Raw genomic sequence first — 27939 nt, forward strand, 5'->3', positions numbered from 1 at the left:
GATTAATATTTCTTGTTAAAAACATAAACCTGAATCAAACCAGCCGTGTGTACGCACTTGCTGTCAATAGATAATAGATATATTAGTGTCACATTAATGAACTCCTTTGATGTATTTGGAACAATATTTTTTGTGTATATGATAACAGTTTTCACATTATTCTTGACATATTCAACCCCAGCACACTGTACTGCATAGCAGCTCTATCTGATCAGGGCTCAGACGCTAATAGGAAATGACCTGGCTGCCAGAGGCCACCATGTATATGACCTCACCGCTGGATGTAATTTCCTCTCAAGAGCTCTTAGAAAGGGAGAGCTTATGTTGTTGCTCATGTCGTCGGGGCTGCTAACAGCAGCTTGCCATTGTATTAATTATTGTCAGGGAATCCAAGGGGTGTAGATAATACAGAATGCACTGGTTGGTCCCATTTGTTTCACTTGTCAGTGGAGTGAATAATTGGGAGTGCTGACCATATTAGACACAGAGAATTTCTAAAAGATATGACTCAAATAGTTGCAACACAAAAGTATGGCTTGGAAATTAAAAGCTTAATGTCTGAGAATTTCAAATCAGTATGGAATAATTTGCTTGCTTCCCATTGCCAAAGGAATTCACTGAAGTCTAACTCTGACAACAGCAGTTTTAGGTTCATAGTGAACACACTGTTTTTGGAATTTAATGTGAGAAAGAAAGTTTATTGTTATTGTACTTAACATTTTATTTGCCCAATAGATTAGAGGTAGTGTTTGAAAGGTGACTGATATTTTGCACCACAGCGTTGTTCTTTAAAGGCTTGAGAACACTGATACAGTTTTAGTAGAAGGGGCTTGCTAATACAATGGGGCTCATCTTGCAATTCTCCAAAGGAATAACTATCAGTCCTGCTACAACAGCTTCAGCGTCCCTAGGTGACCGCGCCACTGAGCCTGTGCTCGCTCCATCGCACCCCACTCCACGCCTGCTGCCACCCTGAAGGTAGATGCATCACGCTGGGGAGACTGCGCAACAGCAGCCCCCCCTCTCCCTCCAGACCCCAAAAACCTCCTCCACGGCACAGTGGCCTCCTACGGCCCCCCAACACATACTCTGTGTGTCCACTACAGCTCCAGGTCCCAGCAACCCAGACTCTCCCTCAGGTGAGTCCCCCTGTACCTCACACCTGACCTGTACATTCTCTGAGAATAATGCGCGCACGCACGCACACACACACACACACTTATAAACAAACACTCTTGTGATCACTCTGGAGGGGACACCGCCTGTTCCTCTCTGCTCACCTCCCGGCTGCTGGCTGACTCTCTGAGCCGTGTCTGTGGCAGCTTCACCATGTGTGAGGATCTAGGGGTTTAAAACAGCAGGCCTCCCATACTCCCTGATTGGCAAACATAGAGTTCCCCATTTATTACACTGTGGACATTTCTATAAATCATCTCTGACTAACTTTGATATAAGATGAAAAGTGCGTGCTAATCAGTCCAAAAAAACCAACAACAACACACACACACACAGAATCGCTTATTTCTCAATTAATAGTTTGGTCAACCTTTTACTTTCTCTTCACTCATATAAAATCAGTTTATATGCTTCAACTTTGCTCCTTTCATGATGAATCTTCTCAGGAGATCTATTGGTGAAATCATCACCAACAAAAGTGAAATAAATATTAAAATAAAATATTGCTTCTAGCCTTCAAATGACCAAAATCACACATATCACTCTATAATATCATTTTACACAAATACTTGTGACCTCCTTGAAGAACAGATGAAAAACAGAGAGATGCTTAATGAAAAGGCTGCTACAGTTAACTGGAGAAGTCTTTAATGGAAAAAACCTGCCTCAACCTTAATTTCATTCACTGTAACTTAAGAGTTTGCATTATTTTTCTCAAGCCATTTTAAAGAGGCTTTAATTATAAAATAATTTTCAGCAGGAAAAAAAAAATCATATAAACTACAACACACACAAATTACCACTTTCATTTTATAGGTTGCTATACCACACCACACTTAGTTAACAAAATATTTTACAAACAAGATGATATCGCCCTCTCCATGATATTAATATGATATGTTCTCTGATCTGTAAACAGCTGGTTATCTTGCTTTTCCACGATAAGAGAAAGTGCTGAGGATTTACGCTCGGTGAGCACATTTGGGCTGAATCTTTCACACGTCACAAATTGCAGATGGGAAGCAGTGATCTTGAACAGCCGATCACATTTCCGTGACCATCTGACACCTTCCATTTAGGAAAATAATACTTTCTATCTTAGCATACCCCCTCTGCAGCAGCCAGCAGACGGAATTATGCCTGCTAGACTTTGCTATTCACAACTTTTTGTTTTGTTTCAGTGCACTGATTCTTTAATCAGTCACTCAAGATCACGAAATTGTTACATTTTTGACGGATTTTTTTTAATCCACAATATATATTAAAAAAACAAGATGAAGGCATGGGGTAATATGGAAAGTTGTGTGTTAACTAGGGGTGCACAAAGCGATTCTTAAGAAGCTCATTATCCTGTAACCAGGAGAGGGTTCATGGATAAATATTGTGCACATTTGTTTAGCAGTTAAATCTCTCAAAACTCAAATTATGAGTGAGCTGCAGTGCATAAATCCAATTTTAATGTTGGTCTAATAGCTTCCTTTCATGTGTCCGTAACAAAACACTGTTGGCACTTCCTATCCATAGAGGTAGATATGGTATCTGTGTAATATGACAGATAAATATGAGTCGGGTTAACTGGTACAGAGAGTTGTAAATCACTGTAGTGTGATTCTTTGTCTCAAAGGGTTTAATTAGTCTAGAAATTCTTCTCTTATCTGATGACCCCCCTCCTTCTGCACACTGCAACAACTTACAACCATAAACGCCCTGCAATCTGAAGACCAGTGGCCTCAGGAGACTGAGTTGCTACAAAGAACTGAAAGAGTTGGAAATGGTCATTTCATTGTGTTAGAATAGCTCGCTCGAGACCTGGGTAATTTAGTGCTAACTGAGCGCTAGTAAAGATGACAGTATGTGACTCTGACATGAGATACAGTGAAGTACTCTGGTGCTCTGCCGTGACACATCCTGAAAACAAGTAAACACGAAAATAGTGGTAAATAACAATTGGTACATCCTAATGTTAATCGTTGTCTTTGGCGGTGATGATTCAGTGAGGAGTGACACACAGGCTTGACAAACGTCAAGCACGGGTCCCATATATCATAAACACAACATACATGTGGCCTGTTATTGCATGACGGTAGCATGGAGTTGCTCTACTTCATAGTCCATGAACAAAGCCATTTATTCCGTTCTGTCATTTCATAACTTGTGAGGTATCTGTCACATGTGGTCCCATGGGACTCTTGAGTTTTTTACTCTAATTGAGCTCTTTATTTAATTGACAGTTTGTTTTCTGTCCTAATAAGTCATTTTGAAATGAGTTTTCTTTGAGAGGATGCTGTATTTTTACAACCAGTCATATAATTGTTGGGTTATTGAAAGATACTTTCTTAATTTAGATAATAAAGTGTCTTAATATTAAAGTTGTGAGACATCCAGGGACCAAGCCAATGTTATGTGTGGTTAAATGTAAACTGCAATATGGCTTTAGTGTAATATATTCAAATTGTAGGAGGTGCAATATTTGCTGGAGAAAAACTGGCTCAAAATAGCTTATAAATGAAGTATTATGGCCCTGCAGAAGTGTCCCAGGCTGTGGTCATCACTCAAGTAAGAGATCAGTAACTTTACTTATACTATACTTGGGTTTCTAACTTTGATACAGTACTTCATGACACTGACAGGATCGTTTCAGTACTATCAAGCATCAAAATATGCCTTTTCACTTGGTACACAATGGACCTCAGGAGTGAGTTGGGATTTATTTGCTACATTGTAGAATTGTATTGAGTGGAAAAATTGAAAAAACTCAGGAGTTGAAACAGACAAATTAAGTTAAACTGTATCTCTGTAAATTGGTTTATTCACCAATCAGCCAAACCATTAAAACTACTGACAGGTTTGAGTATAATACAACAGCCCTACAATAAATCCCCCTTCATGAGGATTATAACGTTCAGTTTTATTGAATCCTTTGAGCTAATTATTTCAAGTCTCATTTTGGAGGCTGTAATATGTGGTGCTGTTGAACAACACTGGTTTTTAATGGGAGCTGTTCCTAATATTTTTCTTACCCTGATTCATATAAATTGGAGAGATAAAATATGAGAGAGAGAGACCTATCACCTAAACCTATCACCTATAGTTCAACAGCACCACAAACTACAGCCTTCAAAATAAACTCCTTTTAAACTAAATGTTATAATTCTGATACAGAAAAATGTACTTGTACAGTATTGTGTTGTACTCAATTCAAAACCTGTTAGTAGTTTTAATGATTTGGCTGATCGGGATATCTTTTGAAACTGTGAGGGAGTAAAAATGCCAAGATGCTGAAAATTAAAAACAAAGAATCATAATTTTTCATGCAATTTTTGTTTTGCATTGAAAAACTTATCATGCAATAACTGAAGCCAAAAGGGCATTGAGCATTTTAGAACAGCACCCATCCCTACTTATAATACAGCACAATACCTTGAGTTTATTAGTTGTTGGTGATAGACCGACTGGTGTAATTCATGGGTTCACCAAAGCAAATTCACACTGTACTTGTGTGATTTAGATTGTTTTTGTGGGTAAAAGCTGAAAGTGTGCAGGGTGTGTGCAGGCACAGCGTGTCTGAATATTCATCCAGGATGTTAACACACTGTAGATCACGCTAGTGTACACTGATGTTATATTAGGTTCCATTCCTTTGTGTTTGCAGGCCTGCAGCTAAGCCTGAAGATACATGATAATTTAACTTGTGTTTTTAATAACTTTACATGACTTTGAGCATGTTCCGTATTTATAAATGGCCTGATGCTTTTCTCACGTGGAAATAAAAGGGGGGAAAGGCTATTTAGTTCAACATTACAGTGTGGACAGGATGTACTATTTATGATAGAAATGCAAACTTGAGCTTGTGTAGAGCACCTTCTTTTGAAGGACTAGCAGGAACAGAATGAGATGAGGGGTTATTTTGGCGATGGAGATTAAGGCAGGGGCTTTTTGTCATTTGTGCGAGACAAGCCATTCATCCATCCAGTTCACAGCCAAAAAAAGGCTGGTCCCAGAAATTAGCAGTTTCAGCTCAGCAGCAAAGTCGTCGGGCTGTGAAGGCAGAGAGAAATTGACTAATTAGCAATGCGCACTAAAACTTGACGGTTCTCTCTATAACAGCGAGGAAAAGACTCGCTTTTTCTCCCCCTTTCTCTTTTCTTTCTTCCATAGATGTTTGAAATCGCAGTCATTTACGCTCGACAGTTTTTACAATAGCCTTGAGCCATAATTTTGCGAGTCTCTCCAGCATCCATACCCCTGCATGGTCTCTCTCCACCGGCCATGCACGACCGTTTCTCTCCCCAACCGTGGATTTCCTATTACTCTCGTTACGACTCACTGAGCCCCAGGCCCAAGGATAATGATGTGTTGTTTCTTGGTAGCATAATTTGTCACACGTATATTTCTTCTTCTTCTTCTCTTGCAGAAAGCACAGCTCCCTCTCACACACTCACACACACTTCTTGTTAATTCAGAAGAACAAATGATCAACAAATAAGCCGGGATCTTTTATGAGTTATTTTGAAGACTGCCGTTAAGACTTTTAACAGGAAAGGACATTTTCTTAAAAGGAAGAACAAAGAAGATTCCAGGCAGATTGTTTTGGGAAGCTGGAGCTTACTTTTCTGTTTTTGTCAAGAGCTGAAGTCAGGTAAGTTTGGCTGCTCTCATCATTTAGTTGTGACAGGCGCTTTTGGGTGTCAAGTTTACGCACATTACGCACATATAGAAACCGCTGCATTAGAAACAATAGCTAGGCATATTACATTGAACTTTACCGAAAGCTGCAATATTTGTCGATACTCACGTCAGCAGGTAAGACGGTACCGCTGCTGACGGCTCCGAGACAAACTAATCGCTTTTGTGATGTTTAATGTCCTCATTGTGCGGGGGTGCAGCGGGGAAGGAGCCGGGGGACGCGGTCGCTGAATGCTGCATGCTCTCTGTCCACCGTAGCGGGGCTCTCAGCTTCCTTTATCCGACAACTTCAGCCGCGTTACCGGCGGTGAAGGCGCCGCAGCAGCATCTCCGTGTATCCTCGTTTTGTTTTGACAGCGCCATTCAAAGCCTCCTTTTTAAAATCAAGAATGAATCAACACTGTGGGAACTAATGCTTTACGACCGGAGCTGAAAGTTGAAAGAATGGATGCTGGCGTGGCAGGATGCTGATGCCTCCCTGGATGGACGGGCGATCTGTTCAGTAACTCATTGGAGAAATCGTCTTCTGTTCTAATAGTTGACTGATAGCGTCCGAGCTTGCGTGTGTTGTGCTAATAAATGACCTGAGGTAAATGGCTTGCATGGTTTATTTGTTGCCTAGGTGGCGTTCACAGTCAGGAAGTCATGTCCAGATCGGGGGATAGAACATCCACCTTTGACCCAACACACAGTGACACACTGCTGCACGGGCTCAATCTCCTGTGGAGAAAACAGCTTTTCTGTGATGTGACTCTCACTGCCCAAGGACAGCAGTTCCACTGCCACAAAGCTGTGCTGGCATCCTGCTCCCAGTATTTCAGGTCTCTCTTCTCCTCCCATAATGTAATCAACAATGAGGGGAGCAAAGGAGACCAGGGCAGCAGTGGCACCCCCTCGTCCTCTCCTGATGACAAGCTGGTAACCCCCAGTGCCAGGCCCATCAATAACCTGGTGCTCCAGGGCTGCTCCTCCATTGGACTACGATTAGTGCTGGAGTACTTGTACACTGCCAACGTGACTCTGTCCCTGGACACAGTGGAGGAGGTGCTGTCAGTCAGTAAGATACTCAACATCCCCCAGATTACCAAACTCAGTGTGCAGTTTCTCAATGACCAAATCTCTGTACAAAACTACAAGCAGATCTGCAAGATTGCTGCTCTCCATGGACTGGATGAGACCAAGAAGCTGGCCAACAAGTACCTGGTGGAGGATGTGCTGCTGCTGAACTTTGAGGAGATGTGCGCCATGCTAGATGCTCTGCCTCCCCCGGTGGAGTCAGAGCTGGCTCTCTTCCAGATGTCAGTCCTCTGGCTGGAGCATGACCGCGAGACTCGTATGCACTATGCGCCGGACCTTATGAAGAGGCTGCGCTTCGCCCTCATACCTGCCCCAGAGCTGGTGGAGAGGGTGCAGTCTGTTGACTTCATGAGGAGTGACCCTGTGTGCCAGAAACTACTCCTGGATGCCATGAACTACCACCTGATGCCTTTCAGGCAGCACTGCAGGCAGACCATGGCCAGCAGGTGAGAACGAGACAGACACATACAGTAGCAAACAGTTCACACATGCACACGCAGGGTAAGGAATGAAAGCCTTTTAAATGTGAACAAGTTGCTGATTCACAGGTATAGTCGCACCTCCTGCCTGGTGTCTATCATGTTGATTGTTAGTGAGAGGTGTGATATGTGAGGCCAGCTTTGGGGATGCCAGCTGCCAAAGGGCTCGAACTACTCTGCTGTTCTGTATTCATAATTACCAAAGTACCTTATGTTCTAGTGAAGACTTAACAGCTCTTTATTTCCTCATATATCTGTGTAACTGCTCTCTAGTCAGTGTAGACAAGGCACAACAACGGTTATACTTTTAAATTGTGGCAACTCATGAATAGAACTAGAAAATCTTGGATTATTTAAATTATTACTACACTTAGATATCGAATACATAATTTTTATCAAGATATTTTGATACAGTGGTATGGGTGTGTAAAATATATGAACAGAAACAGGCTAAACTGATCATCATTTAAGGTAGCTGGCAAGTAGACAGGTATTCTCAGTCTGTTGATTGATTGATTGACAGCTCTTTTGTCAGGCTTTGTTTTCAACCATGACTGAAGTCAGAGAGTCAAGGGTGAAAATCTTTTGACCGTTGATGGCATTAATATTTACTGTTTATATTTTAACAGAGGAGGAGCAAAGTTGTGGCTTTAGGGAATCTCAAACTTCAATCTGAAAATCCAAATTACACAAAGAACCTGCACGTGGAAACATTTTACACGTCTATTCAGACATTATCCCAGTAACATATCTATTCCCACATATGGACCTAAATGAGCAAGGAATCAGGAATCCTCATAATTAGTTTCACATGCCACTGTTTCTCTCCTCTCAATTAATCACCATTATCTATGTCCAGGGGCTCATTTGCATATGAATAACCCCAAAACACTTCCAAGTGGGCCAGTAGCAGAGGAGTGTTATACCGAGACGCCGGTGATTTAACCAAGCATAAAAAAGTACTGTATGAAAAAGAAAATAAGGGGAATGTGTTTGAATATAAAGGCCTTTTACTGCATATTGTGATTAATTGGTAGACTTGTGTTGAAATCCATTAGGGGGCAGATAATGGTCATTAATGTACACTAAAGTGTGCAGCTTTCAGGTTATATATCACATTCAAAGAGAGGATAGTATCTCACAACCAGCTCACGGATGAATCATTTTAGGAATGGAGACATATCGTGTAGGCAGGTTTATGTACTCAAATTGGGCTTTTAGCCTCCAGCATGGCACCCTGCAGGACCATCGTCACTTCACTGCTAATTGAAACGATAGCTTTAGACTAGCATAACCATTCAGTAACTCATCAAAAGGATAAGTACACCGTTGAGCAAGTTTTCATAAATTGTAATAAACATGGTCACAAATGGCCTGATTAGGAGTTAATTTAACCATGTATTAAGCTCATATACTGTGAAAAGTGAAAAATCACAGTACAGTGAGAAAGAGTTCTTCATGCTCTCCGGTGTAATTATGTAAATGATATAAATAAAGGGGCTGTGGTCACTTTAGACTTTTGATGTTTTTCTTTAATACCTTTTTTTGCACTTATTCTCACACATACACAAACACACATGCTTTGACATTACAGAATCCGTTCCAATAAGAGAATGCTGTTACTGGTGGGTGGTTTGCCTCCTGGACCTGATCGTCTCCCCAGCAATTTGGTCCAGTACTACGACGACGAGAAAAAGACATGGAAGATCCTCACAAGTGAGTGGCAAAGGCTCTCTGCTTTTTAACTTGAAGCATCCTGTGTTAGTGGCTTTTATGAGAAATAGTTGTTCCTATGGATGACTTTAACACAGGTTAATTTCCACAGAAAATGAGGGAAGGAGTTCCCTAAATCCTTCAGGTAATAATGTATCACTATCACTTTTAATATAAGTTTTTAATCAGAGCGTGACTTCACAGCACTGTGGAGTTTCATGCCCGGTTTGCCATGTTTTTGCTGAAATATGCCAACGAGATGCATGATGAGATTTACTTGAATCTAATGATCTGCTGTGGCAGAGATTGAACAATAATGAATGACGTCTTTACTAAACAGCCTTTAAATGCATCTTGATTATTCACTCATATTAATCAACACACGTAAGATCAAATGAATCAACCCAAATATCATAATAATAATTCCCAGCATTGGATTAACCGTTTGATCCAGCGTCAGTATTGATATTAGGTTCAGATGCAGTCACACAGGACGGATGATGTCACACCATAGCAGTTAGGTTTAAACTTAAAAAGTTTATTCTATTGTGCTTTTATTGAACTGAATCAAATGTATTATTGACCCCAAGCTAGCAGGGAATGTTCACACAACTTTGGTCAATATTCCCAACAGGTTCTCATGATGTATAAGGAAGTGCTTCAATCAAACATTTAAAGAATGTTGTAATTGATGCAAATAATTCTAAATAATGTTCCTATTAAGCTTAATGTTTACTAAGAAAAAAGTGTTTGGTAGCAACCTTCTGATGGCATTTTATAATCTTTTAGAGAATGTTAGCCTACTTTTGAGATGAACATTTTGGGAACAAATTAGAAAAAATTCCCAGCAAAAAAATATTATCAGAACATTGCTTGTAGTTTTCCTCACGTTGCATTCTATTCAGCACAAAAAGATCCAGCTGAAATAACATTTAGGTATTCACAATTTTTGATAGTTATTTCATTTTAGAGTAAAGTTGTCATAATTCCCTCTAAAAAATCTACTCCACAAAAAAACTGAGTTTACAAAGAAAACATCGCTGCTCTACTTATTTCTAGAAAGTGCACCATACTCTTCTTTTCTCACTGTCTTCCTTGACCTTTTTAAGGCTCAACACTATATTGTTGCCATATTGCAAAGGTCAACAAAGAGCTAATGTGCAACCATATTTTTCCTTTTTCATCGTCATTTCCGGACGTATTGAGTTTTTTATCTCTTACTTTGGTGGGAGCCATTTCTCAGCAGTGTCTCTTCATTCGTACACATTAGCCATCGCTCTGTCAGCTCGGCATTCTCCATTTCATTTTCTCAATTGATGGCTCACGTTTTTGTTTTTTTTTTATGAATCACATTTCCTTCCAAGCTCAAATCGTAACATTTCTCAGCAGTCAACTGGCCCTTTTAGCTCCTGTTTGTCCAAATGTATCGGGGTGTATTCTACTAAAGGAGGCGTGCATACACAACAGCCTGAAGCTCAGCGGTGTTTGTGTTGTCATTTTCTCATTAAACTCACACTCATGGGTATAAACTGCAACAAGCAAAAGGTCAATAGGGATTTCCATCACTCAAAACTAAAAAGTTAACACTCAAATGGTCCGTGGCCAAGTGGAAGGACAAAACTGCAAAATCATCCCCTTAACACATCAGTGACCATCTGATGTAGCACAATGGATGTGGAATAGAAGATTATTAACATTCAATCATAACTTTTCAATGAGGCGAAACCTGAGAAGGGACAGTGTTTGATTAAGACATTCATCAACATAATTTGGGAAGAATCCCTCTTGTTGTGTCAGACACATCTACTGCTGGCTGATTCCAGTGTTAACGCTTGCCATCTAGCATGCCCCCAGCAGCGTGGACAAACAGGAGACAAAGGCAGGCACAAGCTGGAGGATCCTCTCTTAAAACTGATATTAAAACCACGCACTTGGAAATGGACCTCATTTTACACAGCACGGCCTAGAGAGAGAGAGAGAGAGAGAGAGAGAAAAAAGGAGCTCAGTGGGATGCAATTGTAATGGTGTTAAACGCACGCCAGAGCTGGAGCAGCAGTGGTGCATTAGCTGTGGAGTCATTCAAGCGGCCTGCGTCTCTATGCAGAGGTTTCTGACTCCCTCTAGTGAGCCCCAGAGCTCACTGTAGACTGGCGTGATGGCGTCTGTGTCATAGAGGACGTGCCCATTCTGCCCATCAGTGGTTGTTCACCCCTGAGGTTATTGGAGGATTTAAGTGAGAGGAGACAAACAGGAAGATTAATTTCACACAGTTTCTTAGGTGATCATTTATAATCAAATCCTTCACAGGGAAGAAGTAAAATTAAATGACATGTTTTATTTTTTTGGCTGTACAATTATAAGAGTGGTCTGAGTTAGAATGGCCTGACACTACCTGTATAAGCTGCCACTTATCCCGCTGCTCACCTGTATCCGCGGCACCTGTAGAGGAAGGGCAAAGTACTCTTCATACTGCAGCCTGACACTGTAAAGCAATAATCTTCTTTTCACACGAGTACCAGATGATTTTTTTAGTCTGAGTACAAGTCGCTAGACATCAAATAAAAAGCCGCCCATCCATGTCCTATATACTGCTGACTGAATGATAATGTAAATAGCATGTAAGGGAATTTGGCAGTCATATGGTACTCGTCTTTGAGGTGCACTGGAGGCAGGCAACCTAATCCCCTCGTTCAAGATAAAGCTGTGTTTAGTGTATGTAGTATTAGTTCCTATCTGAGATCCCCCTCCCGTAGAGGAGCAGCACATGTCAGCCAGCCAGAGTGAGATTGCAGGGAGAGGCCAATTGGAAAGAAATGAGATTCAAGGCTGTCTAATTTTGCAGCAACTGTGATCCATCAGGCGGTGGGGAGGTGACAGTGGAAATGACTGATGGAGACAGACAGGTGGGCTTTAACATTCCACTGATTTGTGCTCAAAAAGCACCGGGCCTGAGATTTATTGAGTGAACATGATCATGTTCATTATGACTGTCACCTAAGACCATTTCTCTACATCTCAATGGGGTCACTTCCACAAAAGAAGATGGAGGACAGGAGGGAAGCAAAAACACATGGATGAGGGGGGAAAACCCTCCACCAGGGGTCCTCCTGCTGCCGTGGGCTTGTAGCTGCATTTGTCTCTCCTCTACTAACACTTGATGAGCAGTGTGATACACCAGTGATCTACCAGCTCAGTGTACTGGGACAGTGGCAGAACCAGACCTCAACTAAAGCATCAACACACGGAAAAACATCTCTATTTTGAAAACTTATTTATTTTGGAGGGCAACACACTCCTCCAAACTGCTTCTTGAGGGTTGTGATGGTAATAATGATTGTGAAAAAGATTTTTTGATGTGATACACAACAAATTTGTCAAATATGAAAGCACATCAAAATCAATCTTTTCAAGAAAATGTGTCTACTCAAAAGAACTTAATGGTGAATTGTCCTGTCCTCAACATAAGGGCTGTCCAAAGTGTGGTCTACAGACTAAAACTGGCCTGCTATAAGGCTCAATTTGGCCCCCCAAGTGTAAAAAAATAAATTAAAATAAAGGGGAAAAGTTTGGGCTCCCCTACTTTTGACTCAGAGCAGTTTTACAGGCTCAGACCTTTTTCCTTTAACGCATATTGATTGTCTACAATTTGAATTAATTTAAGATTACAGGTGAATTATTATTTGTCAAACGGTGTTTTCTGTTGTGCTGTGAGATCTTAACAGACTTTCTTCATTCCTGCTTGAATTTAAATTGCTGCTTTTGCAAAAGAAATTGTTTGTAGACTTCTCTCTCTAAGTTTGCAAGGGTGTGAATCAAATGTTAATACTTGTATCGAGATGATAAACGTCAGTGATTTCTGTGTCTCTCCCAGTAATGCCTTACAACAGCGCCCACCACTGCGTGGTGGAGGTGGAGAACTTCCTGCTGCTGCTGGGCGGAGAGGACCAGTGGAACCCCAACGGTACACCAACACGACCAGCACGGACTGAACAGCTTGTTCGCCACTGAATTCATTGGCATTTACTTAACTACAAGAGCATTTTGAATTAGTTTTCTAAGTTCAAAGTCATTAACATTGATGAAACACACTTGTAGTTTGCATCACTCATCCTTGAGCCAGATCAGCTCTGAGTGGACAAACAACACTCCAATCACACTTGTCAATAATTGGCATACATAAGTACTGTAACTGTTAATAACACTGAAATATTTGAGGTGTAAAATTGTTAAAGAGTGCCTTTGGGCAATTGTGGTAACAATTGAGGTTGGAAACAACGACTGAAAATGACAAAATTGTGTAATATTTGTATTGAAACAGACACTTGCACTGTCACTGTTGTGCATTTTATTGGACTGTTACAACCAGTCAGCCTGTAATGAATAAAACCATAATTTTCTTAAATGTATTGTACTACTGCTTAGATAAATCACCAAATATTTTAAAATATTTTAACAACCAATTATTTTTGTTTTGTAGGAAAACACAGCACTAATTTTGTCAGTCGCTACGATCCCAGATTCAACAGTTGGATTCAGCTGCCTCCCATGCAGGAGAGGTGAGGCCTTTCTGTTATTTTAATACTTAATTGTTTAAATGACACTTATACACATATGTGTATGGCATTCGGAATATTGGGATGCATTCAACTTCAGAAATGTATGCTGAGGTCTTAGTAAGGTTTTTCTTTAATTTGTCATAACTTACAGTGTCTATAACACTGGGCTCAAATGTACTGTACTACATAAGAACGCAACATTTTAATCACGCAAGGGGATTAAGTGCTACACCGTAGTATTGTGCTGCATTTGTTTTATCTAAGCGTACCTCATACATTGGCACATAAGTAAACACGTGTGTGAGCGAGCATGTGTGTGTGTGTGTATGTGAACCTTCAAGCCTTTTGTGGATTGGAGCTTTAATGATGTTGTCTTGGTGACACTTCCTCCTCAGGAGAGCCAGCTTCTTCGCCTGCCGCCTGGATAAGCACCTGTATGTGATTGGTGGTAGGAATGAGACGGGCTACCTCTCCAGTGTGGAATCTTACAACCTGGAGACTAACGAGTGGAACTATGTGTCATCTCTGCCGCAGCCTCTGGCCGCCCATGCAGGAGCGGTGCATAATGGGAAGATTTACATATCAGGTCAGCAGAGAACTACTAGCTTGTATTATTTTATCATCAAAAATTATTATTATTTTTATTGTTCGGCATTTAGAAAAGGTTGTGAAGACAAGGGATCCCAGGCGCAGGACCAGAAGTTTGTTTCAAGTCTATCATTCTGCTCAGTTGGTAAATAAGCACAAAAAAACCTCCGGAGCTCAGGAGAGTATCTCTGAAAGCGATGGGCCATTTACAGAATCCCCTAATTATGTTTGACCGTAATCTCAGAAATCTTCTTAGCAAGGTTCATGATTTGCCTTTTTGTTGTTGTTGTTGTTTTTGTTTTTGAGTAAATTAAACAAAAAATAATAAAACATTATTTTATCTATTTGTAGTAGTGATCAGAAAATATGTGCAGTACCTAAAATATCTCTGCTCATTGCATAGTAACTTTTCTCATATACTAAAGTCTGAGGGGTGATGTTCTTATTTTGTTATTATGTGATGCATTTTGTTGACTAAAAAGTTGAAAAATGTTAACATAGCTTAAGTATCACAAAGCGTTGGTATTATATCTATCATCAGGTGTTGCGCTAAATACTCACAGTCAGAACCAATTATACCAACATGACTTGTTGATGCTCTTCTGTCCGACAGCCTGAGTCACTAGGACACACTCTTACAAAAAGACGAGGACATTAAAAGGGCTTCTTCTTTCTAGATATATGATGAAATAGCATGTTTACCTATTTCATTAGATTGCCAATGTCACAGTTTTTAGGTTAGTTCTAGTTGTTCAGTTTGACGTTTTATAACCAACTACATATACCTTCCCCTGTATACAATGTCTTTACAATACTTATGTCACTTGAAATCTCTTAACATCTCTGTTTTGTGGCATTCACATCAAGAACAGACCCCTACACAGATGCAGTGTGTCATAAACCAAAACTGTCTTGTCTTAGAAAAGCCGACTGAATCATCTGGGAACTTCATGACGGGACTATTGTGTTCCGCACCACAACAGCCTTTAGAACACAAAGCTAAAAGAAGAGAACAAAGACAAAAAACCTTGAGACTTGAAATACTGTAGCTCTTCAGTAGAGCTGGTTGGAGGAGGTGCCATTAATTTTAAACGCACAAATATCCAGCAGTAGGTTTCTCAGTAAGCACACATAAGTCAATGATATTAGATTATAATGGAAAGAAACAATGTATGTGATAAGGGAATTTTACATTTCTGATATATTTTGTCAAAACTACAGTACATTGATACATTTTGAGTTAAGCAACTACATGAGCAGCAGAGTACCAATTATGTGTATTAATAGATGATTAGAGGCGCCGTGTTATGTGTACCTGTTGCAGGAGGAGTGCACAATGGAGAGTATGTGTCATGGCTCTACTGTTACGACCCCATAATGGACGTGTGGGCGAGGAAACAGGATATGAACACAAAGCGCGCCATTCATACCCTGGCTGGAATGAACGACCGCCTATATGCTATTGGGGGAAACCATTTGAAGGGTGAGCACTCGAGCGTTTCAGGAACAAGCCAGAAAACAGGTCAAGATGGATACTTTTATCAGAACTGTGTGAAAGAGCTGCTGCCATTATGAGCAGGCGACCATGACCTTGAGTGGCCCTTCTCTTTCACACCACAAAGTTAAAATAAACACAGATTTGTGGTTTGCTTTTTATTTGATCAGCATACTCGCATCTTAATGCGATTTATGAAAAACTGAAGCTTTTACTTACAGTCTGTCAGTACTCTCTTTAGAAAAAAAATGAAGTTTATCTTATTGTAATTGTGAGGTAAATCCAAATCTATACTCACTGCATGTCCAGTTTTATTTAAAGAACCTTCAGATGACGTTTAGATAAATTATCTTCATATTTTATAATTATGTGTCAAATATAATCAAACAGGATTCAGAAGGAGATGATTTCCTTCTCTGTTTAACAGCCTCAGAGGATTCTTTGACCACAGTAATGCCTGTGGTAGTCAATATATTGTAAAACAATAACTGCCGAACCTCTTCAACACACACGTAAAATAAACAACTCCTCAAACTGGTAAATAAAAATGACAACAATGAAAATTATTGATATATTTTTCACCAGTGTAGTGATGGCATATCTCACAAGGAAGTATCGGGATTTTATGCAGTGTTGATGTCGTTCCTCGTAATTAAATATATAAATGAATATACTTATTGAACAACTTTTCAAATGTTTTATTTTTTTTTAACACTGCACTTTACTGAATATCCATCACATGACTGCTGGTCTCAGTTGTGTCTGTATTGCTTCACATTTACGTTGAGGAGCCCAGACTTTCGTGATCTTTGTCGCTTATTCATGAAAACGGTTTGCAGGTTTCCGCACAGACAAAGGTCTCATTCAGAAGCGCAGCGGCATTTTCATTTAATCTATCATGACACTTGTGCTATTAACCGCTCGTGTAACACAAAAATATTTATACGAACACATTTCTCTTCCTCTCACAGGTTTCTCTCATTTAGACGTAATGTTAGTGGAGTGTTACGACCCGAAGGCTGACCAGTGGAACATCCTGCAGACACCTATCCTGGAGGGTCGCAGCGGTCCTGGCTGCGCTGTGTTGGATGACAGCATTTTCCTTGTGGGGGGCTACAGCTGGAGCATGGTACATTCTTACAGCAGGGATTAGATTATTACACAGTAAACATAAGCTTTAGTGTTGTGCTGCATGTGTTTTTTATTCAAGGAACATGTCTACGTTTTTGGGGAATATACCTTTTGTCTATCCTCTTCCAAACGTTTTCTGTGTATGTATTAACGAGCTGAGCGCCATGCTAGTTAGCTAAGCATAATGAGTGGTAGTAGATAGGTAGGTTAGCATACCAAAAGTCATCATGTTTGCCTGCAATGATTAAATCCAGATCCTGAACCTTATCTATTTGAGGCCTTTTGACTGAGGTATGCTAACCTGCCTGTCCACTGCAATTCATTGGGTTAAGCTAACCAGCTGTCACCTGATCTCTGCTCCTTAATGCACACACAGAGGAAAGAAGGGTATCTATCTTGATGCCTGGCTTGGGAGGAGATGGTGGAAATGGATTTTTCCCAAAAAGTTGGTGTGTTCCTTTAAACCGAGACTATAGGAGTGGAGCGACTGACTGTCATCTTCTTCCTCAGGGGGCTTATAAGTCCTCGACTATCTGCTACAGCCCAGAGAAAGCAACATGGACAGAGCTGGAAGGAGAAGTGGCCGAGCCCTTAGCAGGCCCTGCGTGTTCAACCGTCATACTGCCTGCCTGTCTTCCCTTTAACAAATGACAACTAATCCAGCCGAGGGACGGTGAGGGCATGGACCACCAGAGTGACTGGGACGAGGACCATCAATAAGCAAAACAGTTGCCAACAATTTTGTGACGAACCCCTCAGTCAGACGACAGGGGTGTGTATAAATTATTTTTTTACAGGTTTGACCAGAGCACTTTCGTTATTGCCTACTGGAGGTTTTAAAAAAAAGAATTGTGTATCTCATGTATTTAAACTCATCTGTGAAATGGTCAGCTTCATATTTGATTTGAATCAAACAGATAGTACGTGTTTTTGGCTTCTCTTCTATAGCACGCATAGTGTTGAACTGAATTATAGCTTTCAGATCCATTGTATCTTGTATTCAGTAGAGGCATAATTGCAAGCAACATGCAATGTTGTTTCACGGATTGATGCTCAGAGAAAAAGAGTTCAGTCCTAAATTGTCATAGAGTTGAGCTAAACCAGGGCTGGGTGACGATCAAAGTGTATAAATATTCCTCATCACTCATTTAATTTTATCATTAATTTTTGGCTGCGTTGTGCACTTATCCTGCTTTATCATCATGCAGCTGTTTTGTTATGTTTCTCCAAAAATCAACATATATATGTGCCCAAAGTGGGAATGTTTCAAGGAAAAGTTCTGATTGCAGTTGTTGTTATTTGGTATGGTATGACTAGAAATACATTGTTTTAAAAAAAAGGAAAAAAAGAAGAAAAAAAAGGCAACTGTCCATATCACCCAGCCCTACGTTTTAACTATTGATAATTTACAACCGGTTCCTCTATAAGGTATTAAACAAATATTTCCTTCCACTTTATCGGATTGACAGGAAAAAAAAAACCAACTTGCCAAATGTTTGTCAAAATACTCTTCCCTGGAGGTTTACGATTGACTGATAATGTTCATACGATGCACTAAACGTTCGTCTTGATTAAACAATGACGGTACAATCAAATTGTAAGTGCCAGCCGGTATATTTGTTGCTGGGTAAACCGATGAACAGATGGAGGACGTTGGTCTCTTCTCCTGTGCAAGTTAACAGGTCTGTTGATGAGGCCGCATACAGTGGTATTATGGGATTTTAATCTTCCATGTTTGACAAACAAGTGGACCAAATGCACTAATAGTGAACCTTTTAATTCAGCAAACAAAGTTCTCGAAAAATGTAAATGAACTATTGTGCTGTGTGTAAAAAAAAAAAAATACTCTTCAGTACAAATGAATGCAGTCTAGCTTACGTTGTTCATTTTTAAAAAAAAGTTGACTAAATATTGATGATGCAGTACCTGTTGGATTCTGTAAAGGTTTGTTGACTTCATTCTTGTACATAATCGCTTGCAGTGAAACATTTTTTTGTGCACTCAACCTTGGATTTATTCTCAAATCCTGTTATGTCCTTTGCATTTTAGAATATGAAAATAAATCGACTCTTGATGATTAAAAAGTCTAATTAGTTCTTTGACATTTAATCACATTGTTCGATGTTCGCAGTTCTATGAATGTCTTTGTTTTCCGTATGGAGTTACTGGTGTATCTTTATTATTGAATGAATAATTGATTTGATAGCAAAACTGACACTACAATCGAAATGCTGCTTTATTGTGCAGTGGTGAGTAAAAATACAGCTCCATGAATCCAAATGTTTCATTTGCTGACCTCAATGTTTCTCTTGCTGTTGAACTGAGTGTCGTGGGCGGGACTTGCACTGATAGACACCTCTCTATTGGCCGGTCTAGATCAGAGCGATAGCTTGGTTGAAGACGAGCCAACAGAGAACCATGTTACACGTCTTTGCGGTGAGACTCTGCAAACGAGGCACATCTCATATGACAGTGGGCATAAATATGAAGTCCACAATGAAGAAGCTCAGGAGCCTCAGATAAATTACAAAAACACAAATAACTAAAACCCAACTTGGCACACACCGAATGGGATTCACGTCTTTGTCCAGTATCAATACTTGTCTGGTCTGTTCTTAAGCACAAATGCATTCTTACACACTATACCACTTCTTTATACCTCATTTTAATCTTACAGATAGCTTTTATAACTCCTGTCATACATTGTGTACCTCCAGTATTTGTAGGCTTGGATGATTGAGAGCTATACAATAGATGTCAGCTGCAAAGAGTAGTGAATAGGAGAATGCATATGCATCCAGACCAGCGAGGGCTGGTTCTGAGCTAAACTAGGAAAACCTAAAATGATTAAACAGATCACTTACTGCAGAGAAAAAAAAAATCCTTTGCTACCTGCTTTTAAGACTGAATTGGGGGCTGAAAAAACATCAAGGGGAAGTGTGTAAATGGCGTTGACCCTTGTGCCAGGCCAGGTTTGATTTTTCAAGTTACTACCAATCTTCTCATGCATCACCCGGCACTTGATAAACACACCTTTTTTTCCTCCCTGTGTACTTTATGATTTTATTTAGATTTTTTTTTCAATTGTTCAATGCTTTCACTTGGCCATGTGCCTGGAAAAGAAGATTATTTTCACACATAGATGATTCTGCCAGATTACATAAAACTATATGTAATTTAAACAATATAGTGTCAGGATACTACAAATCACCGTGTTCCCAATGCTAATGAATATTCTGTGTGCATGTTAGAAGAAACAAAACTGACAAAAGTGATTGTGCAGTTGAGAAGGACTCCTCTAATTACAACATTTGATTTCTGCTGAGGAGACCTTGGGTATTTGAAAAACATCTTAGAGCATAAGAATTACATTTTTATCAAGACAAAGAAGTGGAGAGGCATCTCAGGACAAAATTGAACAGGTTTCAATAGAGTTTGAGTGGGAGTACGTAGTATGTGAAGGATTTAAGTCTTCATTTTCCCTTCCTTGTCGGTGGTGGCAGATGGTTTCTGCTGTCGATCCCACTGTGACACCTTCCTCAATTTAGGGAATGACAGATTTAGTTAGAATTAACACCGTTGACCTTTTTAAATTAACCACGTGAACTATTATAGCTCTGTTTTAATCACAGAAAAGGGTATTTTCTATTACTGGCTTCAGATTCAAACAGGCATAGGTAAAGAATCCAGCTGGGAAGGGATGGAATAAAATGTTGCAGTAATGTGAGAAAAGGAGGTAAAAAGGACGCATTATGGAAAATGATGCCCACTTTTTCTTTAAGCTTGAATAAATCTTAAAGAAATTCATTGCTGCGTGTTTCAGTTGCATAGATGCAAAATTACAGTACAGAAGCAGTTGAAGTAGATATTGAATATTACAGGTTTTTGCATATTTCAATTTAGCAAAAACCAAAGCAAAAACCTAAAACCATCTCAATCATTCAGACCAAGTAGTTTAATCTCATAAAGAATAACAAAATGACCCATGTTGTTATCTTCATTAAACTTTGCTGTCAGTTTTATTGCGGCAACTTATTAAATTATATCTACACACGTAAGAAGTACAGATTTATTGATTTTCTTTCTGTCTTTGGTTTCAACAGGATTTTACTGATGTGGATTTTCCCTGGGAGGACCAATTTCCTGGATGGGCGGTCCCTGTGGCACAAGCCCCGCCCATCACTCTGGATGTGGGATTGCAAGGCAGTAAGTTACAGGGTTTATTTTGTCGTAACTACAAACTATCCATGAATCTAGTTAGCTCACTCGCATTGCTAACATTGGCGTGGTTCAGCTAACAGACTTAGCTTACCTGCTCTCTCAACAACCCGCCCATGAAATGTCATGCTAGTCATGGTGCGCTAGTACATCAGTCCGTCTGGGTGGTCCGATGATCCGCCTCTGGATCCTGCATCCTGGATATTTGTGTCTTTCCACCACTTTTGCTCATTGCAGGATTTTGTAATAAAATTTACTAAAACGGTGGCACGGTGGTGCAGTGGTTAGCACTTTCGCCTGAAGGTTCCGGGTTCAATTCCCGGCTCTGGCACGGGATCTTTCTGTGTGGAGTCTCCATGTTCTCCCTGTACCTGTGTGGGTTCTCTCTGGTACTCCAGCTTCCTCCCACAGTCCAAAGACATCAAGAGGGGACGAGGCTGATTGATACTCTAAATTGACTGTAGGTGTGACTGTGAGTGTGAATGGTTGTCTGTCTCTATGTGTTGGCTCTGTGATGGGCTGGTGACCTGTCCAGGGTGAACCCCTCATGCCCGAAAGATGCTGGGATAGGCTCCACCCCCCCCTACACACACACACACACACACACACACACACACACACACACACACACACACACACACACAGACTTAACAGGATAAGCTAAAGAAAATGGATGGATGGATGGATGAATGGATGAACATTTACGAAAAACATGAAACAACAAAATATAGTTTGGGCCCCCAAAAATCTTGTTCTGGCCCTGCATATGTGATGATTGGTGTCTTTATGTGACTGCATTCCACCATCTAGTGGTGCAAGTGTGCTCTCTCTGTCTCTCTCTTTGTCTCTCTCTCTCTCTCTCTCTCTCTCTCTCTCTCTCGCTCTCTCTCACACACACACAAACACAAACACACACACAAACACACGCAGAGTTTGAAATGAACCTGTTGATCTTTCTCACTGATTCTACACTCAGGACAGATAAATAACAACCTAAACCCATAGATTATGTTCCAACAATTCACTTAACTCCTGTGTGAAGTTTACGGACGTTGGTCCAGAATCACTGAAAGTGACTCATACAGTAAACGACAGCCAGTGAAAGATGACTGGGTTTTTATTTCCATGCTTCGCTCCTGTTTACGTTGGTCCGTGCCACACTCCCCTGGCTCCGAGCCACCTGCGGTATTTTTAGCCGTATACAGCGGGAATCATCACTCAAGGAATCCTCGCGAAATCACCCTCGAACCGGGACCGAGACGGGTTGAATTTAGGATCCGCCTGATCGGGGCTCCGGGACGATGAAGGAACGCGCGTCTCCTCAAGGTAAAAACGGATCATATCATCAGTTAATTGATATCTTTTGATCCAAGCGTTAATCCTTCATCCTGGGTACAATTTTAGCATCCTATTCATCCACCTCTTCACTTGCTTTCACTTGCTTTTCTTTCTTCACCTGGTCAAAAGAATCCTAATGAGCAATCCCTGTTACTTGATCTATTTCTGCACAAAGTAGACGGGATGTGTTTGTGCGCGCCCGTGTGTGTGTGTGTGTGTGTGTGTGTGTGTGTGTGTGTGTGTGTGTGTGCGCGTATTGTCTCAGAAGGCTCTAGTGTGGCTGCACTAATTAAAGGGAAAGAAATCACAGCTAGATGCTCCAATTTGAATGAAGAAAAAAAAACAACACCCCCGTCCTCACACAAGTGTTTTAACTTCAATTAATTTTACAGAGGAGATGCAGCTGTAGTCGTTGTCTCACTGCAGGTTGCTTACTAATGTCCAGTGATGCTCATGCTGGCAAAATTCACAATATAAAAACATAAATCAGTTGAATGAAGTAGAAATGGATTCCACCTGTCCATCTGCTTATTTTTTTTCTTTGTTCAAGGTGTACTGGTTTTATTTCTTCCCACCTGGGGAAACGGACTGATGACACAAGAGCTCACACATCTTTGAACTTTGATACAGTAGCTGTGCTGAAATCAGAGGCAGCCCGCCCATCAGCAGCATAAAACGACGACCAAGCTAGCCGTGTAAATGTGCGCGCTGACCTTGTAGCCTCCCCGGGCTTTCAGACGGGCGCTGTGCTGTGTGTCTGAGGGCAGAGCTCAACTCAGACTGTGTCCAGTTCATATCTGAGGAGCCGTGCTGCTGATGAGTGACTCACTGTGCCTTTTGCTTCTGCTCTCCCACACTCAGTCATCTTCTTTTCAGCTCCGGCTCAGTGGTAACAGCCTTGTTTAGTCTGTCTGACTGGCTCGTCTCTAACTTGATCTATTTCAGCCTCGCCAGCCACCTCGTCTCCCCCATATTCCTCTGTCAGTAACACGCATTCACACACACACACACACACACACACACATGCAAACACATCCTCAAACAAGCCTAACTGGGCGATGACAGCAACATCAGGATAATGGTTTGACTGGTCTATAAGCCGGGTTACTTTAGAAACTATACATGGATCTATGATAGAAAGTCCAAGTGGAGGTCAAGTTTTTATTTTACTCACAGTCTGAAACCAGATACAAAGACGCAGTGGACCCCCAGTCTAAAACAAAGACTTAGTGGACCCGCACTCTGAGTCACAGACTTGTGGACTCACAGTCAGAGACAAAGACTTAGGGGACACACAGTCTTGGTAGAAAGACATTTTAGATCCACATTCTGAGCGCAGTGATTTTGTAGACGCATACTCGGAGACTTAAATGTAATAAACCCTGTCTCAGAAGATTCAGTAGATCTACAGTCTGAGAGCAGAGACTGACTAGATTCACAGTCTCAGTAGAAAGCATTTGTGGACCTACATTCTGAGAGCAGAGACTCACAGTCTGTAGCAGATTATTTAATAAAATATTGATTTGTTTTTAAATTGTAAACATTATTAGAACAAATGTGGCACAATTAGGGAAGCAAACCTGTCTATCTGCTGGGACATGGCTTGGCTTTTGAAGTGCCTGGTCTTTAAATATCAGGCTGAGACAAATGGAGGATGGCAGGCAGGGTGTCACAGTGTCGTATCAATGAGTGCTTAACTGTTCTTCACTCGTCCTTTTTCCCCCTCCATCTTTTTTACTTTTGTTATGTAGCATCATGGTGAACAGACCCCCGCCCAACCTCTGCAGAGATGCTCACCAGTTCAGACCAGTCCCTCTCCCGTTCCCTCACACCCAAGCTCCCCTCTCCATCCAACTGCGGTCCAGGTGGACGGATGCAGTCCTCCCTGTCCCTCCCTGAGCCTGAAGCATGGAGGACACCCAGCCCCCTGGCCCGTCCCGGCCTGGCACAAGGAGCCCGCTCTTGCTCCCTGCAGGTGCCTAGTGCCGCCTCTGAGTACTTGGAGCTTCCTGCTCGAGCAGCCAGCTTTGATGTGCCTTGTAGAAGAGACGAGTCTGATCAGGGTTCAGGGTCTCTGAGCCCCCACTGCATGCGGCAGCGACGCGGGGGACTGGTGGAGCAGAAGGACATCATCATGGCTCACCAGGCCCACAAAATCCAGAGTACGCCACAAGCGCGCAGGAAGGAGTGGGAGTAAGTATAAAAGAGATTCAGAGGCAGGAGGTTCCTTTTAAATGGTATGTGTTGAGATGATAAATCACCATGGAGGAGGATGAAATTACCAGGCTGAAAGAGTTTATGCTGTATAACTTTTCAACCTGTTGAATCTCTTTTGGTCTCTCATCAGTACTGGCAGCTGCAGAGATTTCAAATCTAGTCATGAAATATACTTTTTTTATACTTTTAAAATATCAGATCCTTTCCATGGCAGATATGATGGCCTCTTCTTTGCAGGTCTAATTAATTACATTAATCATGGATTCATTCCATTTAATTGCCCCTATAAGACATGCAAATGACCAAGCATGTGCGATAACGAGGAGATGAGAGTAGAGAAGGATTCCAGACCTTGTTGTGAATTCCACTGCTTTTCTTGTGTAAATGAAAAAGATTGAAATACATGAGATCTAGCTGAAGGTACAGAAATACATAAGTGGAGGTCACTTTTTTTTTTATTAACCTAAAACCACAGATATTAATCTTCGCACTTGAAGAAAGGGATAAGATAGCTGTTAGATGTGGTGGTGGGGCATTTAACAGCTTGATGTTTCCCTCACAGGCTGGTGTGAGAGCGAATATCAGACGAAGGGACGCTAATATTGTGTTCAAAATATCAAGCTTGTGTGTGAAGTTGTGTTTTCAGTTTGTTTTGCTGCCCAAAATGGAAGATTTGGGATTTTAACCGGGTGAGACAGCATATGTCTGGTGGTGGTCCAGCAGCAGGACCTGCAACACTTAATTTTACAAAACAAAAAGCTTTGAAAAGAGAGTGATATTTCTCGTTCTCGTTGTCACGCTCTACAGCCTCGATATGTATGTCCACATATTTTTCAGGGTTTTGTGCCAGTATCGTGACAACAGCCTTTTTCGCTCACATGAAGCTCAACAGGTGTGTGCTCATGTAATAATGTAGTAGTTACTACTGATTACTCATCAGTTGGAACATCAACATGTCCACTGCTGTTGCAGCTGGTGTGATCTCATCACAAGATGGTCTCTAGTTGATATTAACAAAAATACACGGTGCAGAGTTAAAGGGTCAACTCTGCAGCTTGAGCGTTGGTTCTCCAGCCTGCAGCCTGTCCTCTTCCTTCATACAGCCTGTATCGTGCATCTGTGAAAAAGGATTCTGTTAAAAACTTGGATTTGTGTCTATTCACCATACAACTATTGAAGAGCCTTCCAAAAAAAACCCAAAAAACATGTTTTTCAAACCAAACAAAAGAGACATCAGTCAGGTGGTGGGATCCCACCTTCAATAGGCGCTTGTGTTGCTGTGTCTCCTGCTAATTAGACACGAGTCCTGTCGTCTTTTTGACCCAACACATGGATTTGCTGCTATCATGTAAGGTTTCTTCCCTTAATGTGCTTAAAGCAAGCGTTAACAGCATTTAAGACAAACCCTGACATCACAGGGATTCAAGTGAGTCACCATGAAGGCATAAATATAACACGCATTTCTGCTTTTTTGTTTCTCCACTACAAAGGGCTCACCGGAGAGGTTGCTCCATAGACGTAATACGCAGAAGCCTTTTTGGTCAGCGCTGTTAATCATTCCACCAATGAATCACCAAATCAGTTCCGACAGCTGTTTTCATCAGAAAGTTGATGTATTTTTTTTCTTTTTCTTTTTTATGTAACATTGTTGTTTGTCTAATCAGGCCCTGGATAAAGTTATTAATGGGGGAGCTGAGGGTCCTTGCTCGTGAACTGTTGACCTCTCGCAAGCCACATCGCTCTGATTATCTGCTTGAGTGTGAAGTGGTACTTCATCAGCATCACCCTAAAGCCACCAACAAGCCCCCCCCCCCCCCCCCAACACCTACCCCTCCTCTTCCTCCTTCTGCTGCTGTACTCGGTCCACTTTACCGCTGTCTGAGCAGACTGTGTAGGTGTCAGTTTATTTTCAACCTGCTCAGTGACATTAACACATAACTGTAGTAAAAGACTGGTGCACTGCATGTATTGTGGTTATTTGTCCATTAGGGGACGCTAGGGAATCAAAGTAGGAGAGCAGCAGGGAAGCAGCTGCAGCAGCATGTGATGCATTTCCAACTGAAGGTTTAAGTTTCTCACCTGTGAAAATCTTGACGATTAATATGAACAAAACCTGATTCATATAAATGGAGAATAGATTCGCTTGTAGAAATCTTTTCTTGGAGCTTTATTCATGACTGATTTTAAGCTTCTTTGTGTGTGTGTGTGTGTGTGTGTGTGTGTGTGTGTGTGTGTGTGTGTGTGTGTGTTTGTGTGTGTGTGTGTGTGTGTGTGTGTGTGTGTGTGTGTGTGTGTGTGTTAATCTGGCTCAAGGTGAAACTGTCACACTAAATTGAGATGATATAAATGGCAGTTATTGGTCGAATCAAACTGACATAACTCAGTAGTAGAGGATGTCTGTTGCTAGGGAACAGAGAGAAAAATAAAATGCTAAAACCACTTGAGTCAATGTTGGGTGAAAGCCTGTCTGCAATTATATAAATGCTCTTCAGAGTTCTGGCACAAAGTACGCCCATTAACGTTTTAACTCAGTGCATGTCACTTAGAACCTCCCTTCCTTCGTCACGCTGTATGCTTAATAAATTCTGGACTTGCAGGAAAATGCAAACTTGTTTCTCTTTCGATAAGTGTGACCCCTCCAAGTTCATTCGACATTTTCAGTGAGGTGAGGTTTGAGTTGAGCTTCCTTTTCACCTAACAAAGCTTTTTTCAGACACCTTTGAGTAGGCTGCAAGCAACAAAAGCCAAACAGTCTTAAAAGCAGTCTACAGGCTGCATCTGCTCATCTGTACAGTTTAAACGGATCATCCGCCATATTGGTACTGAGCTCTAGTCCCAGTTTGTTCCTCGACCAGTGATTAAGAGGTGTGTGTGTGTGTGTGTGTGTGCGCGTGCGTGTGTGTGCGTGCGTGTGCGTGTGCGTGTGTGTGTGTGTGTGTGTGTGTTTGTTGAGGAGGGGAATACGATTTTTCTGTAGGAAGAGGTTGCTCTATTGTGAAACATAGCTTTTGTTGGCAGAAATGAAAAGAACGGAGCAAGAATTCAAGGAGCTTCGTCGCTATGGAAACAAGAGAGAGCGAGAGATAGAGAGAGAGAGAGAGATGTTTGCAGGGATGGACAAATATTTTTGTTTGGCAATGTAGATTATGTTTCTTTGTAATGAGTGTTTGTGTAAGACTTTTTTTTTTTAAAGGAGGACGATGAGTTTGAGAGAATAAAGTTTCCAGCCTCATGACGATATTACATACAGGTTTTTATGCAGATG

The 27939-nt window shown here is 41.1% G+C and overlaps 2 protein-coding genes across 5 annotated transcripts in view; both read left to right on the forward strand.

The window, feature by feature from the left end:
• The first annotated feature begins 933 nt into the window (after positions 1–933).
• Positions 934–21057, forward strand: klhl14 (kelch-like family member 14). Of its 3 annotated transcripts, XR_015115830.1 has the most exons (12): positions 1001–1139; positions 5591–5815; positions 6485–7385; positions 9013–9134; positions 13003–13092; positions 13609–13687; positions 14083–14273; positions 15600–15758; positions 16742–16899; positions 17412–17673; positions 19278–19337; positions 21005–21057. XR_015115830.1 is itself a non-coding variant. In XM_086203820.1 (10 exons), the coding sequence occupies exons 3-10, from the start codon at positions 6508–6510 to the stop codon at positions 17550–17552; spliced, it is 1818 nt and encodes a 605-aa protein (XP_086059946.1). In that variant the 5' UTR covers positions 934–1139; positions 5715–5815; positions 6485–6507; the 3' UTR covers positions 17553–18951. The 3 variants fall into 3 exon arrangements, 2 of the variants coding, with proteins under 2 accessions (XP_086059946.1, XP_086059945.1); XM_086203820.1 differs by lacking the exons at positions 19278–19337; positions 21005–21057 and having other exon boundaries at positions 934–1139; positions 5715–5815; positions 17412–18951; XM_086203819.1 differs by lacking the exons at positions 19278–19337; positions 21005–21057 and having other exon boundaries at positions 17412–18951.
• Positions 1030–27939, forward strand: part of LOC147261685 (voltage-dependent R-type calcium channel subunit alpha-1E-like) — a 73616-nt gene continuing 46706 nt past the window's right edge. The window contains exons 1-3 of one of the 2 annotated variants that reach the window (XM_086203810.1): positions 1030–1139; positions 21005–21107; positions 24209–24650. In XM_086203810.1, the coding sequence (XP_086059936.1) occupies positions 24247–24650 (404 nt within the window). In that variant the 5' untranslated portion in view covers positions 1030–1139; positions 21005–21107; positions 24209–24246. Of the gene's footprint in view, positions 1140–21004; positions 21108–22189; positions 22446–24208; positions 24651–27939 lie in introns of those variants that run through there. The other variant, XM_086203811.1, reaches the window with a different exon arrangement.

The sequence above is a fragment of the Aulostomus chinensis genome, chromosome 5 (genome assembly GCF_037954235.1).
Source record: "Aulostomus chinensis isolate RoL2024-O1b breed Wild chromosome 5, RoL_Achi_v1.0, whole genome shotgun sequence".
In the NCBI taxonomy this organism is placed as follows: domain Eukaryota; kingdom Metazoa; phylum Chordata; class Actinopteri; order Syngnathiformes; family Aulostomidae; genus Aulostomus; species Aulostomus chinensis.

Excerpts from the sequence above, each read along its gene's own strand:
- klhl14 (XM_086203820.1), top strand. The coding sequence starts at position 6,508 with ATGTCCAGATCGGGGGATAGAACATCCACCTTTGACCCAACACACAGT. Across the intron at positions 14,274-15,599 it reads TGGGAAGATTTACATATCAG|GAGGAGTGCACAATGGAGAG; the intron begins GTCAGCAGAGAA and ends TACCTGTTGCAG. Across the intron at positions 15,759-16,741 it reads TGGGGGAAACCATTTGAAGG|GTTTCTCTCATTTAGACGTA; the intron begins GTGAGCACTCGA and ends TTCCTCTCACAG.